This window comes from Bos javanicus, chromosome 10, assembly GCF_032452875.1.
Source record: "Bos javanicus breed banteng chromosome 10, ARS-OSU_banteng_1.0, whole genome shotgun sequence".
Classification (NCBI taxonomy): domain Eukaryota; kingdom Metazoa; phylum Chordata; class Mammalia; order Artiodactyla; family Bovidae; genus Bos; species Bos javanicus.
Window position 1 is genome coordinate 51,015,778 of NC_083877.1, and position 16,710 is coordinate 51,032,487.

The 16,710-nt window shown below is 37.3% G+C and overlaps 1 protein-coding gene across 2 annotated transcripts in view; it reads right to left on the reverse strand.

Annotated features, from left to right (window-relative positions):
* Positions 1–16,710, reverse strand: part of MINDY2 (MINDY lysine 48 deubiquitinase 2) — an 85,569-nt gene that overhangs the window by 45,955 nt on the left and 22,904 nt on the right. For both annotated transcript variants that reach the window (XM_061431154.1, XM_061431155.1), the window contains exons 3-4: positions 9,753–9,817; positions 3,067–3,225 (exon numbers count right to left, since the gene is read on the reverse strand). In XM_061431154.1, the coding sequence (XP_061287138.1) occupies positions 3,067–3,225; positions 9,753–9,817 (224 nt within the window). The remainder of the gene's footprint in view (positions 1–3,066; positions 3,226–9,752; positions 9,818–16,710) is intronic.

Consider the following 16,710-nt stretch of genomic DNA (forward strand, 5'->3'; position numbering starts at 1 on the left):
ATAACCTCAGATATGCAGATGACACCACCCTTATGGCAGAAAGTGAAGAGGAACTAAAAAGCCTCTTGATGCAAGTGAAAGTGGAGAGTGAAAAAGTTGGCTTAAAGCTCAACATTCAGAAAATGAAGATCATGGCATCTGGTCCCAACACTCCATGGGAAATAGACGGGGAAACAGTGAAAGACTTTGTTTTGGGGGGCTTCAAAATCACTGCAGATGGTGATTACAGCCATGAAATTAAAAGACGCTTACTCCTTGGAAGGAGGGTTATGACCAACCAAAAAATAGAGACATTACTTTGCCAACAAAGGTCCACCTAGTCAAGGCTATGGTTTTTCAGTGGTCATGTATGGATGTGAGAATTGGACTGTGAAGAAAGCTGAATGCCGAAGAATTGATGCTTTTGAACTGTGGTGTTGGAAAAGACTCTTGAGAGTCCCTTGGACTGCAAGGAGGTCCAACCAGTCCATCCTAAAGGAGATCAGTCCTGGATGTTCTTTGGAAGGCCTGATGCTAAAGCTGAAACTCCAGTACTTTGGCTACCTCATGCAAAGAGTTGACTCATTGGAAAAGACCCTGATGCTGGGAGGGATTGGGGGCAGGAGGAGAAGGGGACGACAGAGGACGAGTAGGCTGGATGGCATCACCAACTCGATGCAGATGAGTTTGGGTAAACTCCGGGAGCTGGTGATGGACAGGGAAGCCTGGCGTGCTCAATTTATGCGGTCAAAAAGAGTCGGACACGGCTGAGCGACTGAACTGAACCATCCAGAGAATCACATTTATTGCAAGATAATTATTTGCAGTACACATATTCAAAGAATAGAAAGAATCAGCCAGTGCGAAGAGATATTTCACAGAAGCCTATGGATTTTAAGCTTTTACCTTGTTCTTTTTTCTTTCTCAGCATTAGAATCCTTCAGTCATGAAACAAGTAAGTAAAAATAGATAAAAAGCACAGCTTTGTGCAGACCAGAAAAATCTGATGAACAATTTGTATCCTACATTAGAGTATACTTTTCTTTGAGCATATGAATTCAACTGTTTGCCAGACAATATGCAGCTATACAGTCAGAGGGATGATTTGAATCCAGTTGATTAAGTTCCTTAGGCCATAAGTTCATTTTTGTCAAGAATCTAGGCTACCTGGCACTGCCATTTGCCAGGACATGATTTACCTTGGAGGATTCAGATGCTGGACATGTTTAGACTTTTCAGTGATGTTCTCAAGAGTCAGAGTGCCAAAATAAATAAACAGATGTCTACTTACAGCAAGCCTTTCACTGCTCAGAAATACCAGTTATCTTTACCAAAGGACAGGGATGAAGAAACACTACCAAATCTTTGCTATATGATCTCTCTGTCTCTGTAGGTAGTACAAGCATGAATGTTTCATCAGTTAATATTTACTGAGAATCTACTATGTGCCAGGCACTGTTCTTAACAATAAGAGCCTAGCCTTCACAAAACATACACTCTACTGGGAGATGACAGTCAATCAAGTAAATAAACAGTTCTAGATAATGACTTGGGAAAAGGAGGGTGACTAACTTCAACAAGGGAAGGCCTCTCTAACAAGATGATATTTGATCTAAGACCTGGATAATGAGACCAGAAATGGAAAGATCTGGGAGAACAATGTGTTAGGGCAGGAAAACAGTGTTCCACAGTGGGCAATCAGCTAGTACAAAAACCTGAGCTAGAAACGACTCTGTATATCTCAAAAATAGCAAGGCAGCTGGTGTTGTTGGAGGCCAGTAAAGAGGTGAGAGAATTATATAAGAGGCGAAGTTGGACATGAGGCAGAGTTTAGATTATGCAGTGTATCATAAAAATTCTAATAAAGATTTTATATCTTATATAAAGAATGAAATAATGCCATCTGCAGCAACATGGATGAACCCAGAGATTGCCATATTAAGTGAAGTAAGTCAGATAGAGAAAGATATATGATATCACTTATACATGGAATCTAAAAAAAATGGTGCAAATTGACTTATTTACAAAACAGAAAGAGAGTCACAGATGTAGGAAACAAACTCATGATTACCAGGGCTGGAAGGGGAAGGAGGGACAAATTGGGAGACTGAGAGACTGACATATGTACACTACTTTATATAAATAAATTAGTAATAAGGGCCTGCTGTATAGTATAAAGAACTCTATTCAGTACTCTATAATGGCCTATATGGGAAAAGAATCTAACAAGGGGCAGATATACGTATAACTGACTACACGTCCCTGTAAACCTGAAACTAACACAAGACTGTAAATCAACTATACTCTAATAAAAATTGAAAAAAAAAAAAAAGATTTTGTATCTTATTCTAGTTACAATGGAGGCTTCTGATGAAAGGAGTAGGGTGCAGGGATAAAGGGTAGGGTTTATTTCACAAAGATCATTCTGAGTGCCAAGACAATTCACTGTGGGGAAGAATAATCTTTTCAACAAATGAGACTGAGACAACTGAACATCCACATGCAAAAGAATAATGTTGGATTCCTTCCCCAAACCACATACACAAATCAACTCAAAATGTATCAAACTCCTAAATGTAAGCACTAAAAGTATATACTTTATACTTACATACTTTATATATTATAAATACAGAAAAAACTCTTACAACCCAGTAACAAAAAGACAAATAGCCCAATTAAAAATGGCCAAGAGACTTGCAGATATTTCTCTAAAGATATACAAATGGCTAATAAGCACATGGAAAGATAATCAACAACATTAATCATTAGAGAAATGCAAACAAATCCACAAGTGAGATACAATTTACATCTACTAGGATGGCTATAATCAAAAACATAGACAATAACAGGTGTTGCTGAGGATGTGCACTCAGCTCTGTAGCTGGCCTCTAACTCCATGAAATTATAGTCAGAAGTCTTGAGCAGATTTAGCAGTCTAGAGGACTGTGCTCTTAACCTCACAATGTGGCTAATTCCATGTAAAAACACAAAAATAGAAATATCAGAAAATGTAAACCTAGATTCCTTTGCCAAATTAATAAATTTTTACTATATTTGTGTTCATATAATTTAAGATTTTGTACTTACCTGAGGGTCCACTAACCATCCATGATACAAAGGAATATCAAGAAGATCAAATACTATGCATTCTGGTGTATATTCAAACACTCGAACACCAGTGAATTTTACATTTACATCCAAGCCTGTCTGTAGTTTGTGCAACACTGCCATAGCATCACTCATATTCTGAAAATAGAAAGGGGAAGAGAAAAAAATGAGAAAAACAATGACAAAAAAAGATATTTAAATACAGGCACATTTACTATAAATTTTCCACTTTATCCAATTTATTCATCTTTTCCATTTTTATTATGAAGTACCTACTATGTTTAAGGGGCTTCCCTGGTGGCTCAGATGGTAAAGAGTCTGCCCACAGTGTGGGAGACCCAGGTTTGATTGCTGGTTTGACTATGCCAAAGCCTTTGACTGTGGATCACAACAAACTGTGAAAATTTCTTAGAGAGATGAGAATACCAGACCACCTTACCTGCCTCCTGAGAAACCTGTATGCAGGTCAAGAAGAAACAGTTAGACATGGACATGGAATAACAGATTGATTCCAAATTGGCAAAGGAATACGTCAAGGATGTATATTGCCATCCTGTTTAACTCACGTGCAGAGTACATCATGTGAAATGCAGGGCTGGATGAAGCACAAGCTGGAATCAAGATTTCCAGGAGAAATATCAATAACCTCAAATATGCAGATGACACCACCCTCATGGCAGAAAGTGAAGAAGAACTAGCCTCTTGACGAAAGTGAAAGAGGAGAGGGAAAAAGTTGGCTTAAAACTCAACATTCAAAAAACTAAGATTATGAGTTCACAGCAAATAGATGGGAAACAATGTCAACAGTGAGAGACTTTATTTCTTTGGGCTTCAAAATCACTGCAGATGGTGACTGCAGCCATGAAATTAAAAGACGCTTGCTCCTTGGAAGAAAAGCTACGACCAACCCAGACAGCATATTAAAAAGCAGAGACATTGCTTTGCCGACAAAGGTCTGTGTAGCCAAAGCTATGGTTTTTCCAGTAGTCATGTATGGATGTGAGAGTTGGACTATAAAGAAAAGTTGAGAGCTGAAGAATTGATGCTTTTGAACTGTGGTGTTGGAGAAGACTCTTGAGAGTCCCTTGGACTGCAAGGAGATCAAACCTGTCCATCCTAAAGGAAATCAGTCCTGAATATTCATTGGAAGGACGGATGCTGAAGCTGAAACTCCAATACTTTGGTCCCCTGATGTGAAGAGCTGACTCATTTGAAAAGCCCCTAATTCTGGGAAAGATTGAAGGCAGGAGGAGAAGAGGACAACAGAGGAGGAGATGGTTGGATAGTATCACCAACTGGATGGACAAGAGTTTGAGTAAGGTCCGGAAGTTGGTGATGGACAGGGAAGCCTGGCATGCTGCAGTCCGTGGGTTGCAAAGAGTTGGACAGGACTGAGCGATTGCACTGAACTATGTTACAGGCATTAAATATGAGTTCTAAAGATAAAACAGTGGATAAAACAAAGTTCTTAATCTCATGGAACTAACAGTCTACTACTGAGAGAAAAATACATAAATTATAATATAAAGTTAAGTATTAGTAAGAAGAATTGGATAGGATAAAGATATACAGAGTGAGAGGGGAGAGGGATCTATGTTTAGACCAGGAAGTTCAAAGACAAAAGTTTCTAGTCAAAGAGAAAGGCCTCTCCTATTTCCAGGTATATTCCTAAAAGAATCAAAAGCATCATCTTAAAGAGATAGGTGTACACCTATATTCACTGCAGCAGTATTCACAAAAGCCAAGAGGTGCATGTAGCTCAAATGTCCATTAGGCAGAAAAATGGATAAAGGAAACATGTTTTATTTATATATACACACACACACACACACACAATGGAATAAAGAAGCAAATTTTATTACATGTTACAACATGGATGAAACTTGAGGACATTATGCTGAGTGAAATAAGCCACACAGAACAAATATTATGTGACTCCACTTAGATGAGATATCTAGAGTAGTCAAAATTATGGAAATAGAAAGTAAAATGGTAGTTGTCAGGGGCTGGAGGGAGATCTGGGGAATTGTTCAATTATTACAGAATTTTAGTTTTACAAGATGAAACTATTTTAGAGATCTGTTACACAAGAATATAAATACAGTTAACATTACACTTAATGGTTAAGAGAAAAAAAATGGTTAAGAGAGTAAATTTTATGTTTTTTTAACCACAATTTAAACAAAAGAAAGAAAAAGAAATCAGCTATCAAGCCATGAACAGACATGGAAAAAATTTAAATGTACATTACAAAGTGAAAGAAGCCAATATGAAGTGTATTGTATGATTCCACATGACACAAAACAATGGGAAAAGGCAAAACGATGGAGACAGTAAAAAGATCAGTGGAAGAGGGAGGGACGCAGTGGCAAAGCACTGAGGATTTTTAGGGCAGAGAAACTATTCTGTATGATACTATAATGGTGATACACGTCATTATATATTTGTCAAAACCCAAAGAATGTATGGGAAGATCCCCTGGAGAACGGAACAGCTACCCACTCCAGTATTCTGGCCTGGAGAATTCCATGGACTATATAGTCCACTGGGGATGTAAAGAGTCGGACATGATTGAGACACTTTCAAAGAATGTATAAACACCAAGAGTGAACCCTAATGTAAACTATGGACTTTGGGTAATAATTCTGTATCAGTGTAAACAGTGGGAGGTGAAGTCTATGAAAAAAAGGCTCAATCACAAAGGCTTATTGGTCAAATCAGAGTCATTCTGTCCACACCAGGTTTCTCATTAAACATGGTCATGTAAGTGTGTAATGAAGACTATTTTAAAACATGTTTTTCTTTTGAACTGTGGTGTTGGAGAAGACTCTTGATGGTCCCTTGGACTGCAAGGAGATCCAACCAGTCCATTCGGAAGGAGATCAGCCCTGGGATTTCTTTGGAAGGAATGATGCTAAAGCTGAAACTCCAGTACTTTGGCCACTTCATGTGAAGAGTTGCTGCTACTGCTGCTAAGTCGCTTCAGTCGTTTCCGACTCTGTGCGACCCCATAGACGGCAGCCCACAAGGCTCCCCCGTCCCTGGGATTCTCCAGGCAAGAACACTGGAGTGGGTTGCCATTTCCTTCTCCAATGCAGGAAAGTGAAAAGTGAAAGTGAAGTTGCTGAGTCTTGTACGACTCTTAGCGACCCCACGGGCTGCGGCCCACCAGGCTCCTCCATCCATGGGATTTTCCAGGCAAGAGTGCTGGAGTGGGGTGCCATCATTGGAAAAGACTCTGATGCTGGGAGGGATTGGGGGCAGGAGGAGAAGGGGACAACAGAGGATGAGATGGCTGGATGGCATCACTGACTCGATGGACGTGAGTCTGGGTGAACTCCAGGAGCTGGTGATGGACAAGGAGGCCTGGTGTGCTGTGATTCATGGGGTCACAAAGAGTCGGACACGACTGAGCGGCTGAACTGAACTGAACTGAACTGAAACATTTTAATATATTAAATATGGACAGAAGTATAGAGGGTATATTTGATGGAACAAATAAAATTCAATATAGAAAATTTGATAAAATTTTATTAGATCTATACTGTTAATCAGATACTGTGCTACATACTAAAGATATAAAATAGGCTATAGACTATAGCCTACTGGAGGGCTTATAGTAGAATGGCTGAACATGAAATAAACCCTTTTATATTACAATTAGGGACTCTCTGAAATCTGGAAAGGACAAATTTAGGTCATAAGAAAAGTTTTACCAGTTAACTTACAAAATTCTATCATAAGAGACAACACAGACTAAAAACAGAAATTAATCAAATGTTTTAAATTTATGAGTGAGGAATTTACAACAGGATAGCACTATCATAGAGTTTTTGGGTTTTTTCTAACAATTGTAATACCCTGAAACACTTATTTTCTCAGTCTTCCCTAAAGTTGAACCTTTGAAAACAATCAACTCACATTTTTTTCCTTTCTGTGTTTTAAAACTTTGCCTAAAGCCATAACAATGATGAATGTGGGAAAATATGAATGAATATGAGCCACTGTAGGACTGCAGTTTTACTACTACTGATTTTTTCTGCTATTTGTTAAATTCTTGGTTGCCAATCACCCAATTTTCTTCAAGGGGGAGTATAATTTCAAGTTTACACCTATATATATCTTCTACATTTAAAATAGATTATATAATATTAAAATCACTAAATTAATATAACTAATAATCTCCATAAAGAATAAAACTGATATAAATAAATCTATAAACAAAGAGTTTGAAAGAGTATTTTGCCATTTTGTTCCTAAATTCATATTATGATAATTAACATAAAATATAAATTAGGGAAGGGTGCTGATAAAAGGATCACTACTTCTTTAAAGCCAATAGTTCAACTGCTTCTTAGAATTTTTCTTAAACGTACTGTTAATGTGGTGAAATTTTAAATTTAAACATAAGATATATTTAAAAAATATATTTGCAGTCATATAAAAATCTGTCATAAACACACAGTATTTTGTTTATATTGCAACTTCTGGTAAGGATTTTAAATCAGGAAGACTGAAGTTCTGCACTGGTCTTTTAAAATTTAGGCTTGAACATTTCTGCTCACACAAAATTATACAAAAAGATTATTGTTACATCATACCTGTGGAGCATTAAATACCAGCTTAGACTCAATTTTATCAGCTTGGCACTAACCCTGATGCTGGGAAAGATTGAGGGCGGGAGGAAAAGGGGACGACAGAGGATAAGATGGTTGGATGGCATCACTGACTCAATGGACATGGGTTTAGGTGGACTCCGGGAGGTGGCAATGGACAGGGAGGCCTGGTGTGCTGTGGTTCACGGAGTCGCAAAGAGTTGGACACAAATGAGCAACTGAACTGAACTGAACTGAACGTACTATTCTCAAAATGAATGGTAATTCAATCACAATACCTTATAGTTTTAGAACTTATTTTAAACACGGTACTTTTTGTCTGACATGTTGATAAGAAATCCAAGTGGCTGTCAGTGTTTGTTTCAACTTTGAAACAAAACTTCCAGTCATTTTTCAAGAGTCCAGATCATCTCAATGGAAGCACATCCTGAGACTGCAAGACAAGACTTGAAACAAAGTGCTGGTATTATTTGCAAATACTTTGCACTCAAGATTTTCTCAAGTCTGTGCAACAGAAATGAACTAAATTTTGAGGTTGATATGAAACTGCAACTATGATCTGTAATTTCTAATTTCAAGTTTTTGTATTAATTACAATAGCCTTACCGATTTCAATAAGAACTGATACAAACTTGATAAATGATACAAGTTTAACCATATCACTTTACACTTATAAAATATTCACTGGCTTTATAAATTGAAGGTTAACATAAGATTTCATTTGAAAACAAGTTTCTACTGTGAAAAATGTTTGGAAATCCTTGCTTTAAGTAACGAATTCCAATAGAACTGAAATGACTTAGTATACCTATTTGGCTTTAACTACAGATTTCCTGGAGGAGAGCATGGCACCCCACCCCAGTATTCTTGCCTGGAGAATCCCATGGGCAGAGAAGCCTGGCAGGTTATAGTCCATGGGGTTGCACAGAGTAGGATACAACTGAGGCGACTTAACACACACACAGATTTCCTACCTTACACAGTGATTCAATGTAACATACTAGCTTTTCGATCTTATTAGAACTAGATTATCTAACATTCAAATTCAAGAAATTTTGCAATATTGAAATGAGTTTTCTTTTTGCTATCTGGACACTGGTGAAAGTATGTAATAAGGGTTACTTTGAAAGTAAACTTATATAAAGGTTCCAGTGATATGTTTCTTCCCTAGCTGATACGTCTTCCACTGTAAGAACCTGTGTTCTTCTTGCCTTCTACTGTCAAACAAAGGAATCATACTGAAGAAAATGAAGCTCTGCTTGCTTACTTCCAGCTCCAGTAATTTTGAGCCTAGTGGTCCCCTCATGTATTACAGAATAGTATCTCCAAAGAACATGCCAAACAACTTAAACACAGTCAAACAAAAGTTCCAATGATATGTTTCTTCCCTGGCTGATACTTCTTCCACTGCAAGAACCTGTGTTCTTCTTGCCTTCTTTTGTCAAACAAAGGAAGAATACTGAAGAAAATGAAGCTCTTCTTGCTTTCTTCCAGCTCCAATAATTTTGAGCCCAGTGGTCCCCACCTATATTACAGAATAGTATCTCAAAAGAATGTGCCAAACAATGCAAACACACTGAAACTATGAAATAGAAGATTTAGTCCTAATGGCATACTCTAGACATCATTTGCTGAATGATTTCCAAAATATAACTTAATTGTAAAATATAAACAAATGAGGGAAGATGCATCAATAACAAATTCACTTGAAAGTCAATTTTTTCAAGGAAAATACTAGGTCATGATTCTTCATAGGTGTGTAGAATGGTGTCCATATTTCTTTCTTCATGTTATATGGTTTAGTCACCAAGTCGTGTTCAACTTTTGTGACCCCATGGACTGTATATAGGTTCATATAAAAGAGAGATCAGCAAAGTATGGCCTGTGGGTCAAACATGGCTATGGGCTGAAAATGGTTTTTACATTTTTAAAAGTGCGTAAAAAAAAAAGAAAACAAAGAATATGCCTGAAAAGCCATTGATAGTGACCAATGAATATATGCATAAGGGCAAATTACCTATTTTAATATAACAAAAATTGGGTTGTTACCTGCTCATAGTTTAAACGCTGAATTTCAGAAATTTCTTTTGGCTTTGTATCAAGCATGTAATCTCCTGTAAAAAGAAATTGTAAAGTTGCCTTTTAAAAATATCACTTTTTTTCTAATTATAAAGGTAATGTATTTAAATTATAAACTGTAACAATAAGTAACATAAAAAAGAGCCCCCACCCAATTCTATTCAGAGAAAATTATCAGAGAAAATCAATGTTAACTGTTAGCTAAGATCTTACATTTTTCTCAGTGTACATCCTATGTTTTGAATTTATTTTTCTTCCTTCATGAGCATCTTTCCACATCACTACAATAAAACTCTAAAAGGCTTTACAAAGTTTCACGGATATCAGCAATAGAATTGTTACCCCAGTACCTTTCCAAGAATGGGTGTTATCAGTCTTCTGAATGTTGTTTTTCTTAGAAGTAAACAAAAACTTTTTTGCATTTAAGAAATTGATATATTAGTGATTACTAGTAGGGAGAGGGAAAGGAGAAAGGCAAGAAAGTGGTATGGAATTGAGATACAAAGTACTATGTATAAAATAGATAAGCAACAAGGATATATTGTATAGCACAGGGAATTATAGCCACTATTGTATAATTTTAAGTGGAGTATAATCTGTAAAGATACCAAATCACTAGGCTGTACATCTGAAACTGTTGTAAACCAACTATTCACCCCTCCAAATTGATATCTTTTTATATATGTATTTTTATTTGGTATCACCTTTTTAATATATAAATGACTTTTAGTATACGTGACACTTTTTAAATATATGTAGCATCATTTTAATATATGCAGTACCTTTTGATCTATGTTTTGCTTTTTAAAATATATATTAGTTATATATACTTTTCTTCAAATTGCCTGCTTATACGCCAAAATCACTGCAGATGGTGCAGCCATGAAATTAAAAGACGCTTACTCCTTGGAAGGAAAGTTATGACCAACCTAGATAGCATATTCAAAAGCAGAGACATTACTTTGCCAACAAAGGTCTGTCTAGTCAAGGCTATGGTTTTTCCAGTAGTCATGTATGGATGTGAGAGTTGGGCTGTGAAGAAAGCTGAGCGCCAAAAAGTTGATGCTTTTGAACTGTGGTGTTGGAGAAGACTCTTGAGAGTCCCTTGGACTGCAAGGAGATCCAACCAGTCCATGCTGAAGGAGATCAGCCCTGGGATTTCTTTGGAAGGAATGATGCTAAAGCTGAAACTCCAGTACTCTGGCCACCTCATGTGAAGAGTTGACTCATTGGAAAAGACTCTGATGCTGGGAAGGATTGGGGGCAGGAGGAGAAGGGGACAACAGAGGATGAGATGGCTGGATGGCATCAGCAACTCGATGGACGTGAGTCCAGTGAACTCTGGGAGTTGGTGATGGACAGGGAGGCCTGGTGTGTTGCAATTCATGGGGCTGCAAAGAGTCGGACATGACTAAGCGACCGAACTGAACTGAACTGTTGAATTATAAAAGCTCTTTTTCAATTAGAGAAATGAGAACATTTCCTGTTAAATGTGTGGTACATTATTTTTTTCCCCATATTGGCTTCTGACTTTATGATGGTGCTTTTTTGCCTATTTTTCACTGCATAGAAATATTTAATTTTAATATAGTCACAGTCTTCTATTACAGCTTCTGAGCTTGACGTTATGTTTAGAAAGATTTTCACCTCTTCAGAGTATACGAACATTCACATATACTTTCTTCATGTAATTTTATGTGTTTTTTTTTTATGTTTAAGTCTTTATGTTATCTGGAATTAATTTTTATATAAACAGTGATATAACCAGCTTCTCAGCCTCCCAAACCACTAACAAGTTGATAAATTGCTTTTATATAACTTTTATTTTCAAATTCAAAATAAACTTCCAAAGACTGTAGCCAGTACTCTTTCAATCTCTCCAATTTTGATAATCAAAGAATTCCTATAAACATCAATATATTATTATCTGTGGGTTTATTTAAAATTTTAAGACAGCAAAATCTAATAACAATTTTATTGCACCATAGGTAAAGGAACTCCAAAAATACTAAATTCATTCATTCACAGAAATATATAAGCAAGTATATTTAACAAATATTTTTGAAACCTTACTATAACTGGCACACTATATTTACATGTTGAAATTTTAATATAGCACTTAACTGAAAACTACATTGAGTAAATTTTATACATTATTTACGCAAATAATTGAGACCATATTTGCTATACTTTGATCCTATATTTCATGTAAGTTCTGTAATTATCCTGATAAAACACTGTAGTGTGTGTTTTTCTAACATTTTAGCAGGGTCAGGATGCAGAATATTATATAATTCAATACTAAATGACCCTAGGTATGCTATCATAGATTAAAGCTTATGTGTTAAGAGTATAATAATCATTGGGAAAGACTCAGATAAGCAACTTCTCTTTTCCTGAGGTCAGAAAAGATTTTGACAAGAAAAGAATGGCCTCACTAAGGGAGGCAGCCTCTTTGATGGACCCTACTGCCTGGTATTCATACCTCTGTATAATCCCCTTCCCTTGACTGTGGACTGGACTCACTTCCAGTGAATAAAATACAACAGAATTAATAAAATGTCACTTACAAAATTAGAAAAGAAAATACTGTGTCTTTCATTATGGTGCTCTCTCACTTGCTCACTCTGAAAAATGCCACGTGTCATGTTCTGAGCTGCCTTATGGGAGAGGCCATGGCAAGCAACTGAAGGAGGCCTCTGGCCACAGTCAGTGAGAAACTGAGGACCTCAGTCCAACGACCTGTGAGGAACTGAATCCTGTCAACAACCAAGTAAGTAAGCTTAGAAGGAGATCCTCCTCAGCTGGGCCTGGAGATAAGACTGCAGCCCCAACTGACACACTGACTGCAACTGTGTAAGAGACCTTAAACGAGAGTCACTCAGCCAGTCAGATTCCTGACCCACAGGTCAAAATTCCCATTCCCCATGGTTCTTCATCTGGGTACAGGAAAGTCTTCAATGTTTTCTTTTATTATATTTCTACTAGTGCTTGCTTATTTATGCAAAATGTCTCTGGTTCCTCCAGAGAACTTCAGTCATCTCAAGAGAACAAAATCCAAATAGCTTAGACAACTAAACAGTTAGTTCTGGCAGAAATGGCCTTGAATAAATTTTATTTTTGGCAAGGCAGAGTTTCCAGAAGCTCTCGTCTCACATCACTCTTGCTCACTTCTCCCCCACCTCCCATTAGGATCATATTACTTTCATGCTATTCCTAGTAGATGAGTACCCTCATCCAGCCTCACCCAGGACTTCCAAACCTCTTCACCTACCCCAGATCTAAACATTTCTTCATCAATTTTTCTTTTCCCTATAATTTAAAAAAATCTCTATGTCCTGCTTCTTTAGGACTTTTTAAAACATAGCAGTTGGATAAATTTAAAATACCAAGATGTACTAATTATTTTCTTTCCAAGAAAAATACCATGTTAACATTTTCTCAGTGGAGTACATTTGTGCAGTTACACTGACTGTATTGTTGACAACTCCAAACAATGTGTCCATAGTACGTGATCAGTAAATATTTGCTGGGTAAGAAAAAAGAAAAAGGAAGATAGAAACAAGTAGTACAAATTTAAAATACACACCTGAGTGGTAGAAAGGGAGAAGAGATACACTTTTGAGAATACTAGCCTTTCAGCATTTAAAAAATAATACTAGAAGGTACCCAGGTAGAGAGCACGTATTATTTAACCTTTCTGAGCTTTGGTTACCTCATCTATAAAATCCAGAGGTACTATAATTTATGATGCTTTTATTGCTACTTCAGTCTTATCTTTTCCTACGTCCATTCATATGCCTTCTGCTTCTGCTCACGGGTCTCTGCCATTACAACTGCATTCTTTAGCTACGGGAACCAACAGCAAAAGAGCTTATTTTGTCCCAGAAGACAGAATAGAAAAAGGCAAGTAGACTGATGGTAATAACAGCAGGAACAGGTTAGGTAAACAATATCAGTCTACCGTAGCACAGAGAGCAGAGCCAGGATGAAATAAGAAGCTGTGGAGACGTATCACAGTTTAGGTTAGCACTGTCCAATAGAAATATAATGTAAGCCATATGCAACCTCAAATTTTTAGTAGCCATATTTTTAAAAAGTAAAAAGAAATAGGTAAAAAATTTTTTAAAATATTTATTTGGCTGTGCCGGGTTTTAGTTGTAGCACTTGAGATCTTTGATCTTTGTTGTGGCATACAGGATCTTTAGTTGTGGCATGTGGGATCTAATTCCCTGACCAGGAATCGAACCATGGCCCCCTACATTGGGAGTGCAGAGTCTTAGTCAGTGAGCCACCAGGAAGTCCCAGAATTAGGTAAAAGTAATTTTAATAATATATTTAGTGCAGTATATTAAAAATATTATCATTTAAACACATAATCATTATAAAAATTACTGATATGTTATATTCTTTTTTGAGCTAAATCTTTGAAATCCAGTATATATTTTACACTTACAGAAAATCTCAGTTCACTCTGGCAATATTTCAAGTGCTCAAAAGCCACCTGTGGCCAGTGGCTACTATGCCAGGTGGTGTAGGTTTAGGTGATTCTAGTCATGATATGAGAACAAAGAAAGTAGGACGGATAGTGGTTGGATATGGAAGAAATGGATAGGAAACTGGGCTCAAAAATACATGTTTTCTATATATATTAGGCATTCAAAAATCTATTGATATTTGACCACATCTGAGTTGCTATTACTATTTCCTAATCGGTCTCAACCAGACAATCCTAAAAACTACACTTAACATGTTGTTTACTCCTCTTGAACTAAAATACATGAAGCAGCCTACCATAGTAAACTTCTCTGCCTGGCTTCCAAAACTCCTCAGTTTAGCTGTAGCCTACTAATCCAATCTCCAATCCAACTTTCTGTAACATGCAGAGTTACCAGCCACAGTCAAATTGTACTCAAATCACCCTTCTTCCAAATATGTCTTACAGAGGTTTCCCTGGTGGCTCAGTGGTAAAGAATTTGCCTGCCAATGTGGGAGACAGGGGTTCGAGCCCTGATTTGGGAAGTTGCCATGCCTCAAAACTACTAAGCCTGTGCTACTGAGCCCATGTGTCACAACTACTGAAGCCTGCATGCCCCAGAGCTTATGCCCCACAAGGGAAGCCACTGCAATGAGAAGCCCACTCACTACAGCTAGAGAATAGCTTCCACTCACCACAACTAGAGAAAACCCTGCACAGCAACAAAGACACACACAGCCCCACCCCAAAAAATAAATAAAATTAAGGGAAAAAAAATGCCTTCCATTTTTTTACCTTGAGCTTGAGCTTAAAATAGTTTACACCTAGCCCTAAAACGATCTTCCTCCTTTTTCACAAGGGATCTAAGTATACCACCTTCTTTACAAGGATTCTAAGTATACCATAAAACCAAGATAAGTCACATGTTCTCTACTAAACCTTTTCCTACTTTTCACCTACTTCTCATACCGATCCATAGACAAACTTCTCAGAAGTTATCTGCATTTGAGTCTTCACTTACTTATCTCTTAGATGCTCCTCAACTCACTATTTCATTTCCATCCCGTCACTCTATTGACATTGTTTCTGTGAAGGTTACAATAACTTCCATGTTGCCAAATTATGTAGAGAATATTCTCCAGTATTCAATACTCTCTTATTCTCCCTCCTAGCACTCTTCTCTTCTTGGCTTCACTGAATCACCCTCTTCTGGCTTTTCTCCTTTCTTAGTGGCTACTTCTTCCCTTACCATTCTGTCCTCTAACCTATATATTTCAGTAGGGGTGATGCTGCCCCCACAAGAGGGCAAAAACTGATTCTGGGAGGGTAGGGGCAAAAATATCTTAGATATTATAAGCGCTTGTGGCCTTCAAAGGGCCATAGAGCACGAAGAGACACACAGTATGTCTGTGGTATTAAAATTTCCTGGAGTGATTAGGACAAAGATGTCTTCAAAGGCTTATGGGGACAATACTGAAAAAAAAGGTTGAGAAACACTGTTCTACCCAATTTGGGCATGCTGGGAAACTTCAGGAGACAATCCTGCACCCACTTCTCTCTTTATTCTTTCTCTCTTAATGATCTCATGTTTCCACAGATTTAAATATAATCTTTAGACTTGTGTGTGCTCATTCACTCAGTTATGTCCAACACTTTGCGACCCCATGGACTGTAGCCTACTAGGCTCTGTCATGAAATCTTCCAGGCAATAATACTGGAGTGGGTTGCCATTTCCTTCTCCAGGGGATCTTCCCATCCATGACTTCTAAATTCCTATTTTGAATTTCAACGTCTTCTGGAACTCATGGTCTCTCAACAAAGCTACTAAATGTTTTTTCTTAATGTTTCCTTCGCCTTCTGCCTAAATGAAATTTGGCTCTGCCTTGATGACACTGCAGTCCTTTTAAGTGATAGCTCCTTTCTCGCTTATACGTCTTTACCAGTGAGTCTGCTGGTAGCAGATATCTACTTGTTCCTTACGATCATTCTTTCCCCCCATCCTCCCTAAAACTGTTTTAAAATCTATGCCATGATATACTACTACCCATTATTCACCCACCTGGTTATAGTTCTCTACAAACTTTTAGGTCAATCTCTCTCATTCCTAGCTCACTATCTCTCTCTGATACAAATCCTGCTGTAATTTTTGATAATTTTAATGCTCATAGAGATGACCCACCTAATATTCTGGCCTTTCTGTTCCTTGATCTCTTTTCCAACAAAAATCATATATTCCACCTTATGTCAGAAACTCATTCCCTATGATCATACAATTTTGTTACTACCAGGTTCCAAAAATTCTTTGATTGTATTAGGGCCTACAATCCACTAAATCCTGTCACATTTTTCTTCAATGTATTTATATCCGCATCTCCTCTTCATGTAACTTAAATATTATGGCTCATTATTATATCACAGGTATATCTACACATAACTTCAATTCCCTAGACT